Source organism: Ogataea angusta (genome assembly GCF_019207475.1).
Source record: "Ogataea angusta isolate 61-244 chromosome Unknown 61-244_NODE_13_length_294202_cov_90.480228, whole genome shotgun sequence".
Lineage (NCBI taxonomy): Eukaryota > Fungi > Ascomycota > Pichiomycetes > Pichiales > Pichiaceae > Ogataea > Ogataea angusta.
Genome location: NW_025065227.1, coordinates 262,111 through 281,792, shown reverse-complemented (window position 1 = coordinate 281,792; position 19,682 = coordinate 262,111). Strand labels below are relative to the sequence as shown.

The 19,682-nt window shown below is 40.3% G+C and overlaps 9 protein-coding genes across 9 annotated transcripts; 7 read left to right on the top strand and 2 right to left on the bottom strand.

The window, feature by feature from the left end:
* Nucleotides 1-150: 150 nt before the first annotated feature.
* KL928_005306 (uncharacterized protein) lies at nucleotides 151-1,755 on the top strand (the record flags this gene model as incomplete). Its single annotated transcript, XM_043206101.1, has 1 exon — nucleotides 151-1,755. The coding sequence occupies one exon, from the start codon at nucleotides 151-153 to the stop codon at nucleotides 1,753-1,755; it is 1,605 nt and encodes a 534-aa protein (XP_043057546.1).
* Nucleotides 1,756-2,326: 571 nt separating this feature from the next.
* On the top strand, nucleotides 2,327-4,732 carry KL928_005305 (uncharacterized protein; the record flags this gene model as incomplete). The annotated part of the gene is made up of 1 exon (XM_043206100.1): nucleotides 2,327-4,732. The coding sequence occupies one exon, from the start codon at nucleotides 2,327-2,329 to the stop codon at nucleotides 4,730-4,732; it is 2,406 nt and encodes an 801-aa protein (XP_043057545.1).
* Nucleotides 4,733-5,258: 526 nt separating this feature from the next.
* Nucleotides 5,259-6,401, top strand: KL928_005304 (uncharacterized protein; the record flags this gene model as incomplete). Its single annotated transcript, XM_043206099.1, has 1 exon — nucleotides 5,259-6,401. The coding sequence occupies one exon, from the start codon at nucleotides 5,259-5,261 to the stop codon at nucleotides 6,399-6,401; it is 1,143 nt and encodes a 380-aa protein (XP_043057544.1).
* A 103-nt stretch (nucleotides 6,402-6,504) lies between these two features.
* Nucleotides 6,505-7,110, bottom strand: KL928_005303 (uncharacterized protein; the record flags this gene model as incomplete). The annotated part of the gene is made up of 1 exon (XM_043206098.1): nucleotides 6,505-7,110. The coding sequence occupies one exon, from the start codon at nucleotides 7,108-7,110 to the stop codon at nucleotides 6,505-6,507; it is 606 nt and encodes a 201-aa protein (XP_043057543.1).
* Nucleotides 7,111-7,291: 181 nt separating this feature from the next.
* On the top strand, nucleotides 7,292-8,797 carry KL928_005302 (uncharacterized protein; the record flags this gene model as incomplete). Its single annotated transcript, XM_043206097.1, has 1 exon — nucleotides 7,292-8,797. The coding sequence occupies one exon, from the start codon at nucleotides 7,292-7,294 to the stop codon at nucleotides 8,795-8,797; it is 1,506 nt and encodes a 501-aa protein (XP_043057542.1).
* Nucleotides 8,798-9,753: 956 nt separating this feature from the next.
* Nucleotides 9,754-13,089, top strand: KL928_005301 (uncharacterized protein; the record flags this gene model as incomplete). The annotated part of the gene is made up of 1 exon (XM_043206096.1): nucleotides 9,754-13,089. One exon carries the CDS (start codon nucleotides 9,754-9,756, stop codon nucleotides 13,087-13,089), a length of 3,336 nt encoding a protein of 1,111 aa, XP_043057541.1.
* A 5-nt stretch (nucleotides 13,090-13,094) lies between these two features.
* KL928_005300 (uncharacterized protein) lies at nucleotides 13,095-14,132 on the bottom strand (the record flags this gene model as incomplete). The annotated part of the gene is made up of 1 exon (XM_043206095.1): nucleotides 13,095-14,132. The coding sequence occupies one exon, from the start codon at nucleotides 14,130-14,132 to the stop codon at nucleotides 13,095-13,097; it is 1,038 nt and encodes a 345-aa protein (XP_043057540.1).
* Nucleotides 14,133-14,227: 95 nt separating this feature from the next.
* KL928_005299 (uncharacterized protein) lies at nucleotides 14,228-17,800 on the top strand (the record flags this gene model as incomplete). Its single annotated transcript, XM_043206092.1, has 1 exon — nucleotides 14,228-17,800. The coding sequence occupies one exon, from the start codon at nucleotides 14,228-14,230 to the stop codon at nucleotides 17,798-17,800; it is 3,573 nt and encodes a 1,190-aa protein (XP_043057539.1).
* A 285-nt stretch (nucleotides 17,801-18,085) lies between these two features.
* KL928_005298 (uncharacterized protein) lies at nucleotides 18,086-19,681 on the top strand (the record flags this gene model as incomplete). Its single annotated transcript, XM_043206091.1, has 1 exon — nucleotides 18,086-19,681. One exon carries the CDS (start codon nucleotides 18,086-18,088, stop codon nucleotides 19,679-19,681), a length of 1,596 nt encoding a protein of 531 aa, XP_043057538.1.
* Nucleotide 19,682: the final 1 nt, after the last annotated feature.

Sequence of the window (19,682 nt, the reverse complement as noted above, 5' to 3'; positions counted from 1 at the left end):
ATTACACATATCCTTTCAAATGGTAGAATTCTATTCCATTAAAGATCACTTGAAATAAAACGTGGACGTCTTAATTAGTTAAGCATATATAAAATAACTACGTATTTTTCTTTAATTTCGTTCTAGGTATTAAATCGTTAATCTGGAGTGATGGAGTCCCTGGGTAAGCCAGATTGTCAGTTGCCTCCATCAAGAAATGATTCTTCAAAATCAGAAGCAGGAGATTTAGAGTTACATGAATTACATGAAGATGGTATATTACGACAGGGGCGACTGATTGCCGAGACTTTAGATACAGATAAAAGAACCTCTGCAGAGCACACCAGCTCCTTTGATTCCAAGAAGGATCTAAGCATTTTCACACAATCGAGTAACCAACCATCCTTAAACTTTTCTAAGCCAGAAGTGCCGACAAAAGTAGCGCTCTCGGGGCAAGCAAAACCAATGAATAGGATGTCTCTGAGCTCGATGATTAATGCCGACGAATACAGCACTTCCCGCACTCAGTCATCATCTCACGCCCAGTCATCTAGATTAGTCACTGGAGGGGTTTCAGGTTATACTACACCTGGCTGCAACGAACAGGGTATTTCAAATACCAGCAATGATTGGAAGGATACGGAGGACCCAGAAAGACTTGTTTCGCCGAAATCAAGAGCGCAGAATCACGACCAAAAAGAGACAACGAAAAGCGCGAAAACCAAATCAACAAGGTCGAAAGTGGGAGATCCTGCAAGGGGTGCTGAAAAACAATCGAAGAAGAAAATAAGTATACCAAAACTCGAATCCTCAAACGCAGCTGTCAACCCTAGTGTTCAATCGAAGTCTTCTTCTAAAAACGATGACAGAAAAATTGTCCAAAAATCAATGTCCTCTTTACCAGCACCTTCTGTATTGGCCCTTCATGAGAGCCAAATTAAACAGCTCGATATAAATACGAAAGAACCAATAATTGCATTACATATTCCACTTGTACCACCTGGGAAGCAGCCCGGTGATACGCAGGCGATTTTCAATGTGATGAGACTCTGTGAAGACAAATATGGATTTGACGCCATGCATCCCAACGGGCGAATAACTTTCGAAAATATGGAAAATGATGAAGATATTGCCGAGGATGAAAATCAAGAACAAATTGACGAAGATACCGCAGAGGTGGAGGAGGAAGCTGACACTATAAGGAAGCTGGGAATGAAATTCAGAGCCGGAATGACCGACGAAGAAAAGGAGGAGATGATCCTGAAAGAGATTCATAGACGAAAGATGGAGAGCAATAAAAGGATTGGAAAATATGACCTTCTTGACCCTTTCATCGATGATGAAGAGCTTCTATTTGAAGAACAGACGAAGAACAACAAGGATGGGTTCTACGTTTTTTACGGTCCCATTTCTGATGATAACAAATCTACCACTGGGAAAAGAAAACCGACTGCCTCAACGAGTTCTTCAAGCAACAAAAGAAAGAAGACTAGTCCTTCAAACATGAAAAAACCCGACTCTAACTCATCCTTAATTACGATTGCTCCAAAAACATCTGTCACTAATAGTCAGACTTCACCTGCCTTGAACAAGGATAGAATATCTACATCGAGATCCGAGTCTCCGGTTTCTAGAGCAGCCCCAGAGCACCAAATCTCAAATGAGGCGACTAGCACTAGTGACTCGGGAGAAGAGCAACCCAAAGCTGGCTTGGCAAGATCCGAAACAGATGCGCAAAACAATAATATAATCGTGGGCTCACTTCCACCGCTATGAATTCTCAGTGACGAGGGTTTTGCTGTCGATGAATATAATAAAGGCTCGCCAGGAGATTGGGGTGAGCTAGGACCTGCAATAATAAATACAAGCTTTTATTAAACCCAGCAGTTGATGCTATTGGATATAATTGTGGGACGATAAAGGTTATTGTAGCTAGAAATTGCCAACTTACGTACTATAAACGAAACTGATCAATCTATAAAGTTTAGAGATCGATTAAGGCCCAAGAAACACGGAAGACCTTTCTGAAAGATATGTCAGCCATGACAGTTTTAGTCTGCTTTTCGTCTAGCAATTAAGTGACGATTTCAATATAGTTCGGTTAAAGTTCGTGAGGCTGCTGCAATAATTCAGGTGTTCAGATCAGGTGAGTTCTTCGCACACAGAATTGAAGAACTGAGCAAAGCTGCATGCACTCTTCGATAACGTCTAGTCACGATAGGTTTTTCAGACGCGACGAAATTTAGTCCGGGGTACCCTAGAAAATTCTAGCACCCAATTGAATAGGTTGCCTATAAAAATAAGACCTCTCAGCTATTGTCAGCTTCTTTCCCTAGAGAATTAACCTATGTTGCGCACAAGCTTGTCAAGTATCAAACAAGGGTCCAGAAATATTCGGTGTATTCGTGAGACTCGCACATATAAGGTGCATGCGTGCGAGCTCGCACTATTAGCCTCTGTTAAGCCATCTTCCATGATATCACGTTTGAACCGCGTTACACTATCAATTATGCCATCAACAAGTCTAGGCCAAAACTTCCATTGTAGACATTTCTCTTCAGGTCCGAGGTTACATCTTCAGATGAAGATGAATCCAGAGCAATCAGACGAACCAGCGTTGAAGAAATTTGCTACCAATTTGACAGAACTGGCGAAGAAAGGCAAACTGGATCCAGTAATTGGAAGAGATGAAGAGATACGCAGAACGATCCAAATCCTGTCAAGAAGAACAAAAAACAATCCTGTATTGATAGGAAACGCTGGTACAGGAAAAACTGCGATAATGGAAGGCTTGGCACAACGAATCGTCAAAGGTGAGGTTCCAGAAAGCATGAAAGACAAGGAGGTCATATCGCTAGATTTAGGCTCATTAATCAGTGGTGCAAAATACAGAGGTGAATTTGAGGAAAGACTTAAACAGTTTTTAAAAGAGCTTGACGAACACTACATTCTCTTCATCGACGAGCTTCATATACTTCTCGGTTTAGGAAAATCGGAAGGATCAATGGACGCTTCGAATTTGCTCAAGCCTGCCCTTGCAAGAGGCCAGCTACAGTGTTGTGGCGCTACGACCATTGATGAATACAAAAAGTATATCGAAAAGGATGTTGCGCTTGCTAGACGATTTCAGCCAATCTTGGTTAATGAGCCAACTGTTGAAGATGCAATAAGCATTTTGAGAGGTCTCAAAGAAAAGTATGAGGTACATCATGGAGTTCGGATAACTGATAGCGCTCTCGTCACTGCAGCAGTTTATAGTAATCGGTACATCACCGACCGATTTTTGCCGGACAAAGCTATTGATTTGGTGGACGAGGCTTGCTCGGCTCTTCGCCTGCAGCATGAGTCAAAACCGGACTCTATTCAAGAGTTGGATAGATCTATCATGACTATCCAAATCGAATTAGAATCTCTTCGGAAGGAGTCTGACACCTTGAGTAAGGAAAGAAGAGAGAAGCTGGAAGAGCAATTAAAATACAAGCAAGCAGAGCTTAAACGACTTACAGAGATTTGGGAAAAACAAAAGCATGAGCTTGACAGAATTAAACAGCTTAAGCAAGAACTGGAGATAGCCAAACGTGATTTGGAAAAAGAGAGACGAGAAGGCAATTTTGCACAAGCTTCGAAACTTCAATATGCAACGATCCCAGAGTTAGAAGCAAAAGTCAATGCGTCAATCAAAAATCAAGAGGCCGCCGCTGAGGCTGACGAAGAGGGAGGTGGTGCAAACCTACTTCACGAATCTGTTACTTCCGATGACATAGCAAGAGTTGTTTCGAAAGCCACTGGAATTCCAGTGCAGAATATGATGAGAGGTGAAAAGGATAAACTTTTGTATATGGAGGCTGCTTTGCGAGGAAGAGTGATAGGACAAGATGAAGCAATAGCTTCAATTTCCAACGCTATACGTTTACAGCGGGCCGGTCTTACCAACGACAAAAGGCCTATTGCCTCTTTCATGTTTTTAGGGCCAACAGGTACCGGAAAAACAGAACTTACAAAAGCGGTCGCCGATTTTCTATTTGACGACGAGAACGCCATCATTAGATTTGACATGTCGGAATTTCAAGAGAAACACTCTATCATGAGACTTATTGGCGCCCCACCTTCGTACGTGGGATATGAAGAAGGTGGAGAGCTAACGGAGAAAATTAGAAGAAAACCCTACTCAGTGATTCTTTTCGATGAGTTTGAAAAAGCCCACCCTGATGTCTCAAAGCTCTTATTACAAGTCTTGGACGAGGGCAAACTGACAGATTCACAAGGAAATAAAGTTGATTTTCGCAATACCCTTATTGTTATGACCTCAAATATTGGACAAGATATTATGCTTTCAGATAAACCAGACAAAGATCAAATTCTTCAATTGATGAAATCTTATTACTCACCAGAATTCATAAATAGAATTGACGAAGTGGTCATATTCAACAAACTGTCTAAGGAGGCGTTGAGAAATATTGTCGACTTGAGAATCGGCGATTTACAGGACAGACTGTCGGAAAGAAGAATTGAACTCCACCTGACTGATAGAGCCAAAGACTGGTTAACTACAAATGGCTATGAACCACAATATGGTGCCCGGCCACTGAATAGGTTGATCAAAAGAGCTTTGCTAAATCCCATGTCCATAATGATGCTGAAGGGCGAGATCAAAAACAATTGTATGGTGAAAGTTGATACAGAAAATGATCATTTGATGATAGTCCCTGAAAGAAACCTTGACGACGCCTCAAATGATCACGATGGGAGATGAGCGTCAATTTTAAGACAAAATATGTAAATAGCAAATCTGAGCCTAATGATTTTTATTTTTCATGTTGTGATTGACCGAAATACTTATCGCCAATTAAAATTTCATGGCATGTTGATTTTTTCCTGAAAGGTTCGATCTTTGAAGAAAGATCGTTATATAGATATTATATGTAATTCGAATATCCATCTGGGGAGTGTATTCATAGGCTATTTGAATCTACTGCAAAATCACTTTTGTACTGAGTCAGGTGCAATGCAATTTCTGACTTTGTAGTGTTGTAGCATTTCTTTTTTTTTTGGAGCTCAAATTTTTTTTGCCTTGCATCTCTCTATTGTCAATGAACAATGTAGTTACTATTTATTGGGATGCATAGGTTTCTATTCCATGTTCCTAGGGGAGTTATTAATTAGAGGAAATCGACGAATATTCTTGTGGTGCTTGCTAGTGGCGAAAACTTCGAACCTTATAACTGATTGTTTTGGTATAGAAACCATCAACTTAGGTGAAAAGCAAAGGTCATCTCACGATGTCTAGCGCACATAAAAGCAAGAAAGCATCAAGTGCAAAGAAGCAAGCTAAAAGAGTTCACGAGGCTGATATGGAGTTAAGGAAAAAGAGGAAGGTACTGAAGACAAATGTTGCAAAAGAGTTGGTAACGAGTATAGTTGACAGGACAACAGAGGAGGAGGCCTCCTCTGCATATGATGCGCAAAATGATAAATCCACTTCAAAGCGTGACCTGCGGTTTAATTTCTCTAACATTATCAATCAACAGCCATTCTTTTCCCATCCCTCGCATCCTACAATTGATCTTCACAGTGAAATGAAGTTACAGCGTCAAAGAAGACTGGTCGAACTTGACATGCTTAGAGAGAAGGAGCTTGACGACACAAAGGACGATGATGAAACAGGATCTGACGATGACTTGCTAAGTTTCCCTTCATCGGAAGATGAGGATCTCATGGATTCCAAGCTTCCAAAGCTTCACGAATTAAAGACTTTTGGAAGTGATTATAATTCATGCATTTCAGGGCTGGAATCCTTAACCACCGGCTTGGAGCAGGTTGATCAGCTAATCAGACAGCTGAACGATCACAATGCGGAACTGGACGTTCTGAATATCCACGAACAAAGCATCCTAAAATCGTTCGAGTATGAATCAGATGTCAAGCTCAAAGAGCGCAATCTTTCTAAGATGCCTTGTGTAACAGGGGAATTTACAAAACAAAGTAATTGTCAACTCATATCTGAGACTTCCACCTTTCGTTCGCTTTCGAACGAGAATCAAAATGCACTGTGGCCACCTGAAATCAGAGATAAGTCTCAAACGCTGGAACCTTATGAAACATCTGACGTTCCATTTGACGAGTTTTTGAATTTAGGTGAAGACAGCTGCACAACCAGCGATATGGATAATGAACGTCTGACTTCGTCTTCTCCAAATAATGCAATTGACCATTCGGGCACATTGTCTCGCAGAAGGAAATTTGAATACCGCTACAGCCACGATAAAATCAATCTAGCCTTGGTTGATAATTTGAGTTGCCAAGCAGACATTAGACGAAAAAACAAAAAGGGTCCATTAAATAAGAGCGCGCTTTTTTACGGGAATCATTGCGAGATGATAATCAATGACTCCCTTTTCCAATTAAATGATTTTGTGATTTAGTTTTCTCAATTCCATTTCTTTCGACTGCTTCTGGCCCATCAGCTAATCTGTATCTAGTGTATTTGTATAGCAATTGTAATCAAAGAAGGATGGGCAGCAAGGACTAATTTCTTAGTGCGTTAAATCTTCTTCTCAGGTCATCTAAATTATCTTCATTTTTCAAAGTCGAATCAGCTTCTTCGTTATTTGGCATGCTGGAATTTTGTTTTTCATTTTTCAAGTCAATTTGATAGCAATCACAGATTTCTTGCAAGTACCTTTCAGTTAAGGAGTCAACGTTGTCGCTATTGCATTTATGAATTATGTCTGGATTATCGGGATGGTTTAGCGCGTTCTCGTAGAAATCCTTTCCGTATTTGTGAGCCAACAAAGCCACAAGCTTTTTGAATTCTTTGATATTGATGTATGAGCTTGCATACATCAATTCGCGCACGAGCTTAAGAGTACCCTCATCATCAGAGTTGCAGAGAAGCTGATGCAGTTTCGAATGCAGTACTTCACAATCAACTACCAGTATCTCTAACAAGTCAATCGTTTTGTCATCGTTAACAACTTTAGCAATCTTGACCCTCGTTAGCATTAATTCCCGCTCAAATTGAGCTCCAGCAGTTTTGTTAAGTGCTCTTAAATTTTTGGATAGCTGAATAAGAGTGGCTTTGTTAATTGACTTCATTTTGCCAATCTTGAACTGAAGCTTGGAGCTTGTCATCTTGAGCGCAGTCTTCAAAAGCAACTACTGTTAGTTTGTAATTTAAATGACATACTTCCTCATTCATCAAATTAAATTGTCACTTGTTAAAAAAATGCATGCTTCATGAAAGTGACATTAGTTCAGCCCTTGATATAAAAAAAAAATAGGTCGAAATTAGTCGGTTATCTTTTGGGAGGTTATGTCTGCATCATTGAAGGAGAGAAAAGAGCATTTTGTAACGGGACTTACAGGAGGTTCAACTATGGACATATATGGAGTGACGTCTGTATCAATTGTATCTTATTTGGTGTGGTCCATCCTAAAAAGAAAAACATCTGTCTTCAGCGATTCAAATGATGTTCAGGCGATTGTTCTTGAATTTTTTATTAACTGGGTGCTCCTTTTGCTTTCCGTTACATGCTACTGTGACAATGTTGGCACATTAATCACTGCTTCAATAGCACCACTTTTTTTAGTAGTGTTCAAGAGGACGAAAGACTCGAATGAGAAAGAAATCAAAATAAACGTGAACACCTTATCATCCAAACAGTTCACACCGTTCATAACCTACGTGACTGTCTATCGAGCACAAATGATGATAATCACTTGTATCTGTATTTTGTCAGTTGATTTTCACGTGTTTCCCAGGAGATTTGCCAAAGTTGAAACATGGGGCACTAGCCTGATGGATCTTGGGGTTGGCTCTTTCGTATTTTCAATGGGTCTCGTGAGTGCGAAACAAACTATTAAGCAAAGATTTGACTCAAACTACAGTTACGTCAATAATTTGATCAATTCGATCAGAAATAGCATACCCATACTTATTTTGGGTGTGATAAGGTTGACAAGCGTTAAGGTACTTGATTACCAAGAGCACATCACTGAATATGGAAAACACTGGAATTTCTTCTTTACGCTGAGTTTTCTTCCACTAGTGGCAAACACTTTTGCACCAATTATTGATATCCTATCGCCAATTGTGACAGGGTTTTTAATTTTGCTAGTATACGAAACTGTTTTGACAAGATTTGGCTTTGTGGAATACATTCTCAATTCCCAGCGAGAGGGATTAGTTGGCATGAACAAAGAGGGACTTTTCTCTTTAGCGGGGTACCTTGCAATATACTTGAATGGGATGTCTCTTGGATATACCATATTACCTCTTTTCCCTACCCGTAACAATCTGTTGAGAGTTAATGGGTCCAAAGACGAGTGCCTGAGAAATAGAAGCGGCCAGGTATTCACCGTTTCACCAATAAAAGGGTTATTCATTTTGGCAACTCTATTTCATGCCCTGTATTACATATTGGACACATGCTATATTTATGGAGTTTCTCGAAGAATGGCAAATTCCCTATATGTCATTTGGGTTTCTGCTTACAATTATACGTTCTTATTTGGCTACAAGCTTGTGGAGAATCTTGTTTGGGGAGAACCCCAATACGCATTAACAAACAGCGGAGCCAAAAGTACTGTAATCAATGATTATCGTGATAAGGACTGTGTTCCGGTGGGCCTACGCGCAGTAAATTACAATGGTCTGACTATATTTATACTGGCGAACGTGCTTACGGGTCTTGTGAATTTGACCTTTAACACAATTGACATGAGTGATACCATTGCCGTCATTATATTAGTCGCATATTGCGCCGTACTCTCCACAGTTGCATTTTTATTGTACACTAGAAGGATACACGTGAGGTAGCGCAAGCCTCAGAATGAATATGCATTGAAAGAGACTTTCGGAATACAGACGACTCTACTTGAGCAATAATTAGAATATTGATCTTAACTTGTGGCATGCATGACTCGTTGCTTCGAAAAAATATGCAAACCTCGGTGACTATTATACGCATCCCCGGAGTTATAGCTTCAAGTCACCAAATTGCCCCAACCAGGTATAAAATACACACTGAAATGCGTAAAAGTAGTAAAGATATGGTCAATCACTCGGGGTAAAACAATTTATGCTCCCATCACTTCGACATTGCCTGCTTTCAAATTGTCAATGTAGAAAAAGCTGAACTGTCAGACAATACGTCATGCACTGTATAAGCTAATGTAATGGAACTTGATATTTGGCATTGTACTCATAATGGTGACCAAAGCTCGGTCCAGTTCTTTGATATTCGGAGCATACAAATCCAGCTCTCAAGACTAATAGTTGTAGAAACAGATTCCCATGTTTGATTAGCTAAATTGAAGTCACATTATTCAGATCGCATATACAGTTTGACCCATTTGAATTCTAAAGCCATGCTCAGTGGAAGCAGAGCTTAAAATGTCCCTAGAGTGTTCTAAAAAGTGGAGAGTAAGTGCGAACCAAGTAAGAGAGTAATTGATAGTATATTACTAATTTGAATCTAATTTGATTGTATTGAATTGCTATCAATGAGATGATTTTGCTATTGAATTCATTTCAATTCATTATCAGAAATCGTGACTATTACCCACTTAGAACATTGTTGTGAATATAAGATACAACGGTGAACTGACAATCACTCTAAGGGAGATGGTTTTTTTTTTTTTTTTTTTTTTTTGTACATATTTAAACAAAAATATGAGTTATTCACCATTCTTTCAATGGTGGTGTATAGATGTCAGCAGGGACTCATAACATCAGTTACTGACTTTAATAAAATTTGACAAGGCAAGTAAGGGATGCCTGATAAGAAACCTTTTTTTGACCATAGTTCTACCAGCAGACAAATAGCACAAAAGTCTGAACCCCCCGAAAAGGGGAATATTGAGGGTGATGATTTTGATTGCTTTCAGTACGAATTAAAATCCATGTTCTCGGATATCAAATCACAGACGATTAAACATTTGTATCACGAATTTCATGATAAGCCTGAAGCATTACCACTTGCAATAAACGCTTTCTTAGATGATCCCCAGAAGTATCAATACGAAGACCAGACAACAAACAAAAAGGACATAATTCCCACGCATTCAGACGATGATTTTAGCAATAACGTTGATCATGTATCTAAAAACACCCTCGATTTTGAATTTCATACTAATAAGCGACAAAAGCAGCCAGCCAACTGGAGGAGATATGTGGGTAGTTTTGAAGTAGAATGTTGGTGTACAAGGTACGTCGTCGGCTTGCTCGACGTCAATGAAAAAGTTTTGCTATCCAAAAGTCAATCAAAAGATAATTTTGTTCATGTTAATAGAGTTGAGAAGTCAGGGAATAGGCGTGAAATTGGAAGAATTGTGGAAATATGTGCAAAAATAGTAGCACCATTATTGGAATGTCATGGTATTGAGTTCAGTGCGTCATTGAGCCCTATATCAAGTCGAAAGCTTAGGACAGGAGATTCATTCTACATAACGCTTGACTGTTTTGTGACTGATCAACTATTTGAAGCAAGACCCTTTGATGAAGAAGATCTGGAAAACGTTTTGAAAACTGCCCAACATGCCAGATCAGCGAACACCCAATATGCTCTGGATAAAGGTACTGCATTGATCAGCTTGTTCAAAAAGCTGAACATAATTTCAGACGACAGTCAAGATGTTAAAGTAAAAGAGGCGACAGGTTTTGGGGAACCAGAAGATGAAAACGAAAGAAGATTACAGGATCAGCATTTAGAGGAAAATGATGGGGCGTTAGCCATGAATCAGCTAAAATCTTTCTATCAGTCTACTGAACTGAAATATGAAGATACACTGCTCCCGGATTCAAAACCCAATGATTTTTTGTTGGAATTACGTCCCTATCAGAAATACGGATTGAGCTGGATGCTTTTCCGTGAACATGAATATGATTTGGTTGGACTCAACAATCCCCAAGTCACAGATGAACGAAAAGAGAATTTCAAAAAAATGATGACAGAAAATAATGGCACTAGAAACCCCTTATGGAAGGAATGTAAATGGCCTACTTTCTCATCATTATCAGACGATGGTTTTTGTGAAAACACGGAAAATTCTTTTTACGTGAATCTTTACACCGGTGCGTGTTCCCATTATTGCCCTGTGATACAAAATCATACGTATGGTGGCATACTAGCTGATGAAATGGGATTAGGGAAGACAATCACTACCCTGGCGCTTATCCTCAGCTGCCACCAAGATAAGTCTTATACTCAACCACGCCGCAGAGACAGATATGCTTATAGGACTACGCTGGTAATTGTTCCCATGGCCCTACTATCGCAGTGGGAAAGTGAATTTGCAAAAGCGAATGGCAACACGCAAAAAAAGTGCTTTATTTATTATGGCAGTGAAACATTAGGCGATTTGAGTCTATTACTGTGCGAGAACCCCACTGCACCCATTATGATTTTGACCACATACGGAACGGTTCAAAGCGAGGCAGCGAGAATCACAAAGACAGGAAATAGGATAGGTTTGTTTTCAGTTACGTTTTTCCGTATTATCATCGACGAAGGTCATAATATAAGAAATAGATCAGCCAAGACAACAAAAGCTGTGAATTCTCTCATGTCAAGCAGAAAATGGGTTCTAACAGGTACCCCAATCGTCAACAGACTGGATGACTTATACTCACTTTTCGTTTTTTTGGATCTGCAACCGTGGGCAAAATATTTCATTTGGAGACGATTTATCACTGAACCGTTTGATCAGGGAAGAGACTTGAATAATGCGTTTGCCCTATTAAAGTCAATTTTGAATCCAATAATTCTTCGAAGAACAAAAGATCAGAAGGACAAGGATGGCAATTTGTTGGTATCACTCCCGTCGAGGGAGATCATAATCGAAAGACTGAAATTTAATGAGAAAGAAGAAGCTCTTTATAATCATCTAAAAGCCAAAGCAATCACCGTGCTCACCGAGAATCTGAAGGCAGGGCTTGTTCTAAAAAACTATTCTTCAATACTAACTCATCTTTTGCGTTTAAGACAAGTATGTTGCCATTTGGACCTAATGAGATTGTCTTTCAAGGATATGCTAAACGAAGATGAAGATCTGAAAGAAAGTTCAAAGTTACTGGCAGATCAGGCTGTGGACGAGAGTTTTCGAGTTTTGCAGGATCTTGAGAAAGAAGAAGAAAAAAGTAAAATATCTTCTGAGCAATTGCTTGCCATGAAGAACGAGATATACCAGTCATATCCAGACTTTGACGGGATCGAATGCGCCATTTGCACAGGCCCCATTGAAATTGAGACATGTGTGATTACTGAATGTAAGCATTGTTTTTGTCTTGGCTGTCTTATGGAGCATTTCAATTTTCAATCTCGGCTTCATACTTCTATTAGTGCTAGCAACAATCTGATTCAATCCCAGCTTTCCGAGGCTCCAGTAATATCGACAGAAGTACTTTGCCCTGTTTGCAGACATCCAATTCATAAGAACCGTTTATTCAAAACTTTCAAACCCGAGTTTAAAGGCTGTTCTTCTATAAAGGTGGATGATACTAACGCTTTCCTTACACAGATCGATTCTACGCATGCAAGGAACTACTACATTCGCCCGTTTAATACTTGTGGGAAATCCTCGAAAACCAATGCTCTTCTTTCACACCTTCAACAGATATATGAAGAATGTCCCGGTGACCACGTGATTGTATTCTCCCAATTCACAACGTTTTTAGATCTTATCGAAAAGGAGCTGAGGAGTTACAAGTCTAAATTCAGAACTTTAAAGTTTGACGGGAGAATGAACGTGGACCAAAGACAAGCAACTCTAAACGAATTCAACACAAAGACAGTAGATGGGAAAATAACCGTTCTTTTGATCAGCCTGAAGGCAGGAGGGGTGGGCTTGAATTTGACTATTGCATCCAAAGCTTTCTTGCTTGATCCTCATTGGAATAATGCCACCGAGTTCCAAGCTATAGATCGTATTCATAGAGTTGGACAGAGTAAAAGTGTGAAAGTCGTTAGATTCATTATGGAAGGAAGTATAGAGGAAAGAATGCTTAAGATTCAAGAACGAAAGAATCAGCTTGGAGAGGCGTTATCCATGAACGATGAGGAGAGACGAAAAAAGAAAGTTGAAGAGATTGAAATTCTGTTCGCCGATTGAGCATTTTAGTCCAACAATAAGTATTGCGGATCGAGGTTTGGCTCTGCCGAAATGTTATGATTTATTACCCAGTTTCTTATTTTTGCCTTGTCGATAAACATTCTGAATTCAGCGTCTTCCAGAAAAACGAAGTTTTGGTTTTTGCGACAAGGGTTACTATAGTAGTCTGTGTAAATAAATTTCTCACCAGTTTCGTACAATGCTTGCATATAGTCCAGGGTGAGAAGAATATCTTCAGATCTAAAGCCTGTTTTAAAACTCATCAATTCCAAGGTCACATGATCGAAAGTCGACAATCTGCCATACAACAGTTCCCTTGAGAGTGATCGACACCAGTAACTAAGATATGCTAGTTTTCCGAAAGGTGATAGGGGCCTTTCCGGTCCGCTAATGATTTGCTCATGGTTCGAAAGATAATATGAGAATTCAATCAGTTTGGAGCCCAATCTTTGCTTCTGATAGCAGGGAATTACAAAAATGCATGATAAGTTGTTCTGTTCCCAGGATACGAGCTCGCGTGAATAAAAGCCCATAGGAGTGGATACCCCATCCAATGTTTGATAGATCACGAAGAAATCAAAAAGGTCCACGTTGAAAAAGACAGATTTATTGTCGAGAAAGAACTTTGCCAAAATGGACATGCATTGACAGAAAAGCTTGTGCTGTTTCCCATTCACTCTTCTTATCGAACACACGTCATCAAGATACATCACTTGACCTGGTAGGTTTCTCTTATACGAGCAGTAAGACAAATGGCGCAATGAGTCGTCTGCATTGGTTGTATATCTGAAGCAGTAGGGGCAAAAGGAAAGCTTTTTGATCCAAGGTATGCGCTCTTTAGTGAGCTGACTGACCTTTTTGATAGAAGATGTGAGCTTAGTCTTCTTTTCAAGAACTTGATAGCCCAGAACTTGTGGCTCCGATGGAAAGAAAATCACGGAATTGCCAAACCATGTATTGAATTCAAAGCTACCCAGCGTAACTCTTTCAACATTTCTGTAGTTGAGCGATCCGTAATCGGGTAAATCGTTCGAGTTCGTCATATCAACAACAATATGAGTTATACTTACATAAGCGGTTCAAATTTTTTTAATTTTTATCACCGGTCTTTTTTACTTTAGCGATCAAAGAAATCACTATGGGGCGAAAATACAATGGTCAGGCACCGTCATCAACTGACGAGAATACTGAACAGGAAATTGAAGGAGAAACACAAGGACCGCAAGTGACTGCAATACTGGAGCACGAAAAGGGCAAGAGAAAAAGAAAATTGAAAGAAAGCTTACTAGAACAGCATAAGGAGAAGCTTTCAAGGCAAAAAAGAAAACGACTTGACAAGTATATTGAGCACCAAATGAAAAGAGAAGAGAAGGAGATTCTCCTCCAGAAGCTTAGCGAGACCAGGATAGATTCCAGCATTCTCAAATCTGCCAAACTTATAGGAACAGGGACTCATCGGACCAAACGAGAACGCTTTTTAGAAGCTCTGGAGAAAGAAAGGCATGGAAATGGAGATGAGGAGACACAGGAAATTCTTTATGACCAGAGAACAGTAAAAGAATGGCGCGATGAGGAGGAAGAAGTAGGACATACGGACATTCAAATCGAGAACAAAGCAAATATCTTTCTTCCGATGAATCTAACATCTGGATTTGGATTCGCAAGCCATAAAAAGGCGCCAAAGAAGAAGAGCACCAAAAATTATAGCTGGAGGGCCAGGCTTGAGCTTGAAGGGTCGAAGAAAAAGGCTGACGAGGACAAATTGGATTTTGCAACTGATGATCATGAAGATGAAGAAATGGTTAGTGATGATGTGAATGAGACTGGAGAGAAATCAAAAAATGGTGAGAAGCAAGACAAGAAAGAAAAAGAAGAAGAAGAAGAAGAAGAAGAAGAAGAAGAAGAAGAAGAAGAAGAAGAAGAAGACGACGACGACCAGGGCGAGGACAGATTTGATGATGAGGAAGATGAAGGAGAATTCGAGATGGGTATGAACAAGAAGGGACACAGCCAACGTGCACAGAATTTCAAAGAATGGGCTGAAGCCCAAGTCAAAAAACTGGAAGGCATAAGCGATTTTGTTACTCCCTCAGCACCACAAATGGCTTACACGCCTATTGTTCGGCAAGAAGATCTAGATGATGATTTGGATGGAGATTTCATTCCGATCAATGAGGACCTACGAAGAAAAATAGTCACTATTGATGTCCAAAGAGATGACTGTATACAGAAGGCCAGAATGCAGTTGCCCGTTTTTGAGGAGGAGCACAAAATCATGGAGGCAATTCATCACAATGATTGCGTAATTATATGTGGTGAGACAGGATCCGGTAAGACTACTCAGGTTCCTCAGTTTCTCTTTGAGTCTGGTTATGGAAGTCCAGATTCTGATACTCCAGGTATGATCGGAATAACTCAACCAAGAAGAGTTGCCGCAGTTGCTATGGCAGAAAGAGTCGGACGGGAACTTGGCAATTACAGAAACCGAGTTGGACATCAAATAAGGTTTGACGCTTCGGTTGGGGATGAAACATCTGTTAAATTTATGACTGACGGTGTTCTTTTGAGGGAGATGATGTCAGATTTTCTTCTTAAAAAGTATTCTGCATTGATAATCGATGAGGCCCATGAAAGAAACATTAACACTGATATTCTCATAGGAATGTTAAGCAGGGTATTGAAGCTTCGCAGAGACATGAGCTGCAAAGATCCAGCCAAATGCGGACCGTTGAAACTGATTATCATGTCTGCCACCCTAAGAGTGTCAGACTTCAGCGAGAATAAGAACTTATTTGCCTCACCACCGCCAATAATAAACGTGCAGGCTAGGCAATATCCTGTGTCCATTCATTTCAATAGAAAAACACCTTTCAACTACATCGAAGAGGCCTTTAGAAAAACTTGCAAAATTCATTCGAAGCTTCCACCGGGTGGAATATTGGTTTTTTTGACTGGAAAAGGAGAAATCAATGACATGGTCAGGCGACTCAGGAAGCGATTTCCGCTAAAAAAGGGGAACAGCTATGACGATGTTGCAGAAGTCAAAGTCGATTCTAGAAATGTTGATATGGAAGCTGAGGAGGTGGACTTTTCTGTCAATGACATGATCGACGATTTCAGCGAGGAAGATTCAAATGAAGAGGATGAGGAAGAGGAGGAGGGGTTTGAAGAAACTCTAGAGGAAGGACAAACGGCAGAAGATCCACTATATGTACTACCTCTCTATTCCCTGCTTCCTACAAGAGAGCAGATGAAGATTTTTGAGCACCCCCCCAAGGGTGCTAGGCTTTGCGTGGTCGCTACCAATATTGCAGAAACCTCACTAACAATCCCGGACATCAGGTATGTGGTTGATTGCGGAAGGTCAAAGGAGAGAACTTTCAACGAAGACACAGGGGTTCAATCATATGAAATCAGATGGATATCCAAAGCCAATGCAGATCAGCGTGCTGGAAGAGCAGGAAGAACAGGACCGGGTCATTGTTACAGGCTTTTTTCTTCGGCGCTCTATGAAAGCGAATTCGCACAATTCTCCAAACCTGAGATTCTGAGGATGCCGGTGGAAAGCGTAGTTTTGACAATGAAAAGCATGGGGATAGACAATATTACCAATTTCCCTTTCGTCACACCACCTACTAGAGACTCTCTTCGAAAAGCTGAAAAACTGCTTCAGCATTTGGGTGCATTGGACGACCGCATGATAATAACAAATCTGGGCCAAAAAATGAGCCGTTTTCCGCTGAGCCCCAGGTTTGCTAAAATGCTCCTAGTGGCAAATCAACAAGGCTGTTTACCGTATATTATTGCTGTGGTTTCTGGCTTGTCAGTCGGCGACCCGTTCATTAGCGAGTCGGAGATCATTCAAAGAGGAGAAGAAGATGAAGAGAACGAGTGGAGGAAACAACAATTGTCCAAGTTGAACAACTCTCGCCTATTGTTCACCAAACTGGATAAATTCAGTGACGGATTGCAAATGCTGTCAGCGATTTGTGCACAAGATCATATTCCCAGAGCTGGTCGTGAGAAGTTTTTCGAGACTAACTTTTTAAGACCCAAAATTATGGATGAGATACTGAAACTGAGGAAGCAACTGACCTACATTGTCAAAGTGAACCTCAGCAAAGAGTCTATAGCTGTTTCTTCTCTGGTCAAAGAAGAGGAACTTAAGCTCAGTCCACCTACAAAGGTCCAAGTGGAAGCAATAAAACAAATGATAACAGCAGGTTTTATTGATCACGTTGCCGTGCGCGCAGACCTCGTGGACAAGAATATCAAGATACCTAACAATGCACCGATTACAGCAATTCAATATTTCACACTGATGCCTACAAGTGAATCCAAATCAGATGGTTTTGTTTACATTCATCCAAATTCCGTCCTATCCAAGTGTGGTGAACTGCCACCATCATTCTTAGTTTATGAATCGCTTACCACCAACAGTGCATCTGCAACTAACAAATTGAGAATGCGACCACTGACCGATATCGGGGGTCGCGCACTGGCAAACGTGGCCGCCAAATCTGGCTTGATAACATACTCAAAGCCATTAGGTCACCCATACGCTCCAAAGGAGATCAGTCAAAGAGAGAGAGAGTGCTATGTTGTGCCAAGAATGGGAGCCAATATTGGAACCGGTGGAGTAGGATGGGACCTTCCGGCAATAAAAGTTCGCCAAAGCAAAGTCAGAGGGAGCTGGGTTATCAAACAATAATGATCATAATGTACTACATTGACAATTCTCTTGGTTGTGAAGTCAGTAGTGTAGAAACTAATATTTCCTATTCACGTCGAAAAATTAATTTACATAATTAGGTAACGAAGAAACTTCGTACTGCTCTCTAAAGTGATTTTCAAAGACGTTGCATCGGTCTCATCACAACACCAGAAATCTTTCTTTTAATTTGTCATAAAAAAAAAGCCACAAACGCACAGGATCAAGGTTCAGATACAAATTTATTATTGTCAAAAACTGGAAAAGCTTTTGTGGTCAATCAAGATGAGGAAAGACGACAGGATAAAGTTCAGCCTTTTTTTCACAGATCTTATAAAAGTACTAGAACAGATAGATACTTATGAGGTACTCTCGGTTGAGTTACCCAAAAATGATAAGTTTTTCGAAAATGATCCGAAGAAGATAACAAGTAATTTCCTGAACTTTTTGGATTCGACCGGAAACGACTTTACGAGGGATGTCAGCATTAAAGACAAACTCGTTTCTGCTGAGTACGAGTCCATCTACCAAATTTACCATGATATAAAGATTGCATCACTGATTGTTTATTCTTCGAGGAAGAACTCAGAAGCTGATCATTTCCAGATTGACCAATTTTATCGAATTGCCGTAGAGCTCTTGTTAAAGGAAAGCTTACGACTAGAAAGTACAGTGACGCTGCAGGAGAGAGAAACAAGAAAATCTTTTCGCAATGAAATCAGGCAAAAGGCAAACAAACAGGAGATTGAAAATGAAGATGATATCAGAACAAGTTTGAGAAAGGCCATTGTTCGCGACTTCGAATTGATAACCACTTCCTATTTCAACAGGTCGGGGGATGCACTGTTGTTGACTGCGGCTAATGGTGTTCCACTCTTCTCCTCATTAAACAAGCGCATTTCTGAGCTGGATGACAGAAAGCCGAATTTAGATGACGACGTACCTGTTGAAGCCTTGACAGTTGTTCCAAGTCTGTTAGGTGCAAAAACAGAGACCTTATCGATTTTATGTCAATCACTGATCAACCAGCAAGCTCTGCCAACTGAGATCCTTTCACAAAGTTTTCATCCAAATTGGTATAACATCCCTGTGTCTCAGTGGATTAAACATGGAATAAACCAGGATGCTTTCTCTTTTGCACCAATGTATGATGAAAGTCGGTCTATCATCTCCAATGAGTGGAAAGGTCTTATTTGGTTGCAGCACTATGGCCTCAAAAGAATATTGCAGATCAAAAAACAATTTGAGAGGGACGAGAATCAAAACGAAGCTGATGTTGAGAAATTTGCAGATTCTACCTGTGTTACAAACGGCGCCGAAATGTTGCAGACCTCAAATGTGCAGGACGCCATAAAGGCAGAATCAGAAGCAACTGCTGAAGCTAGAATTGTCGTTAATGAGAAAGAGCACGGTCAGACTCAAAACGGTACTGAAGATTCTAGCGAGGAAGACATTGAACTGGATACGGAACCAATAGACTTAGAAAAAGTCATAAAATGGAATGTTGGAAATGTAATCGGTGAAGACGAACAGCAAGCTGTCACTGACAATTGTGCCCAAAAAACGATTACCAAACTCCTATTAGAACTGAATCAACTAAGACGCGAGCGTTTCAGAGGCATCGCAGCCGGTAAGATGAAGGTGTTCAAGCCGAGCAAAACTGAGATTCTTAGATTCAATCAGCTGAAGCGCATGATAACGGGGATGATAAAGCACAAAAATGTTCAGCCACAAAGCTTAGAAATAGAGCTAAGTCCTAAAATGCCAGTGCTACAACACAATTATAGCGGCTCGTTACCATCATCGATGATGAGCGATGCCCACAATTCTCAGGCCGTGCAAATGGCAACTTACAACAGACCACTGAAAAGGCGCCGGTGAG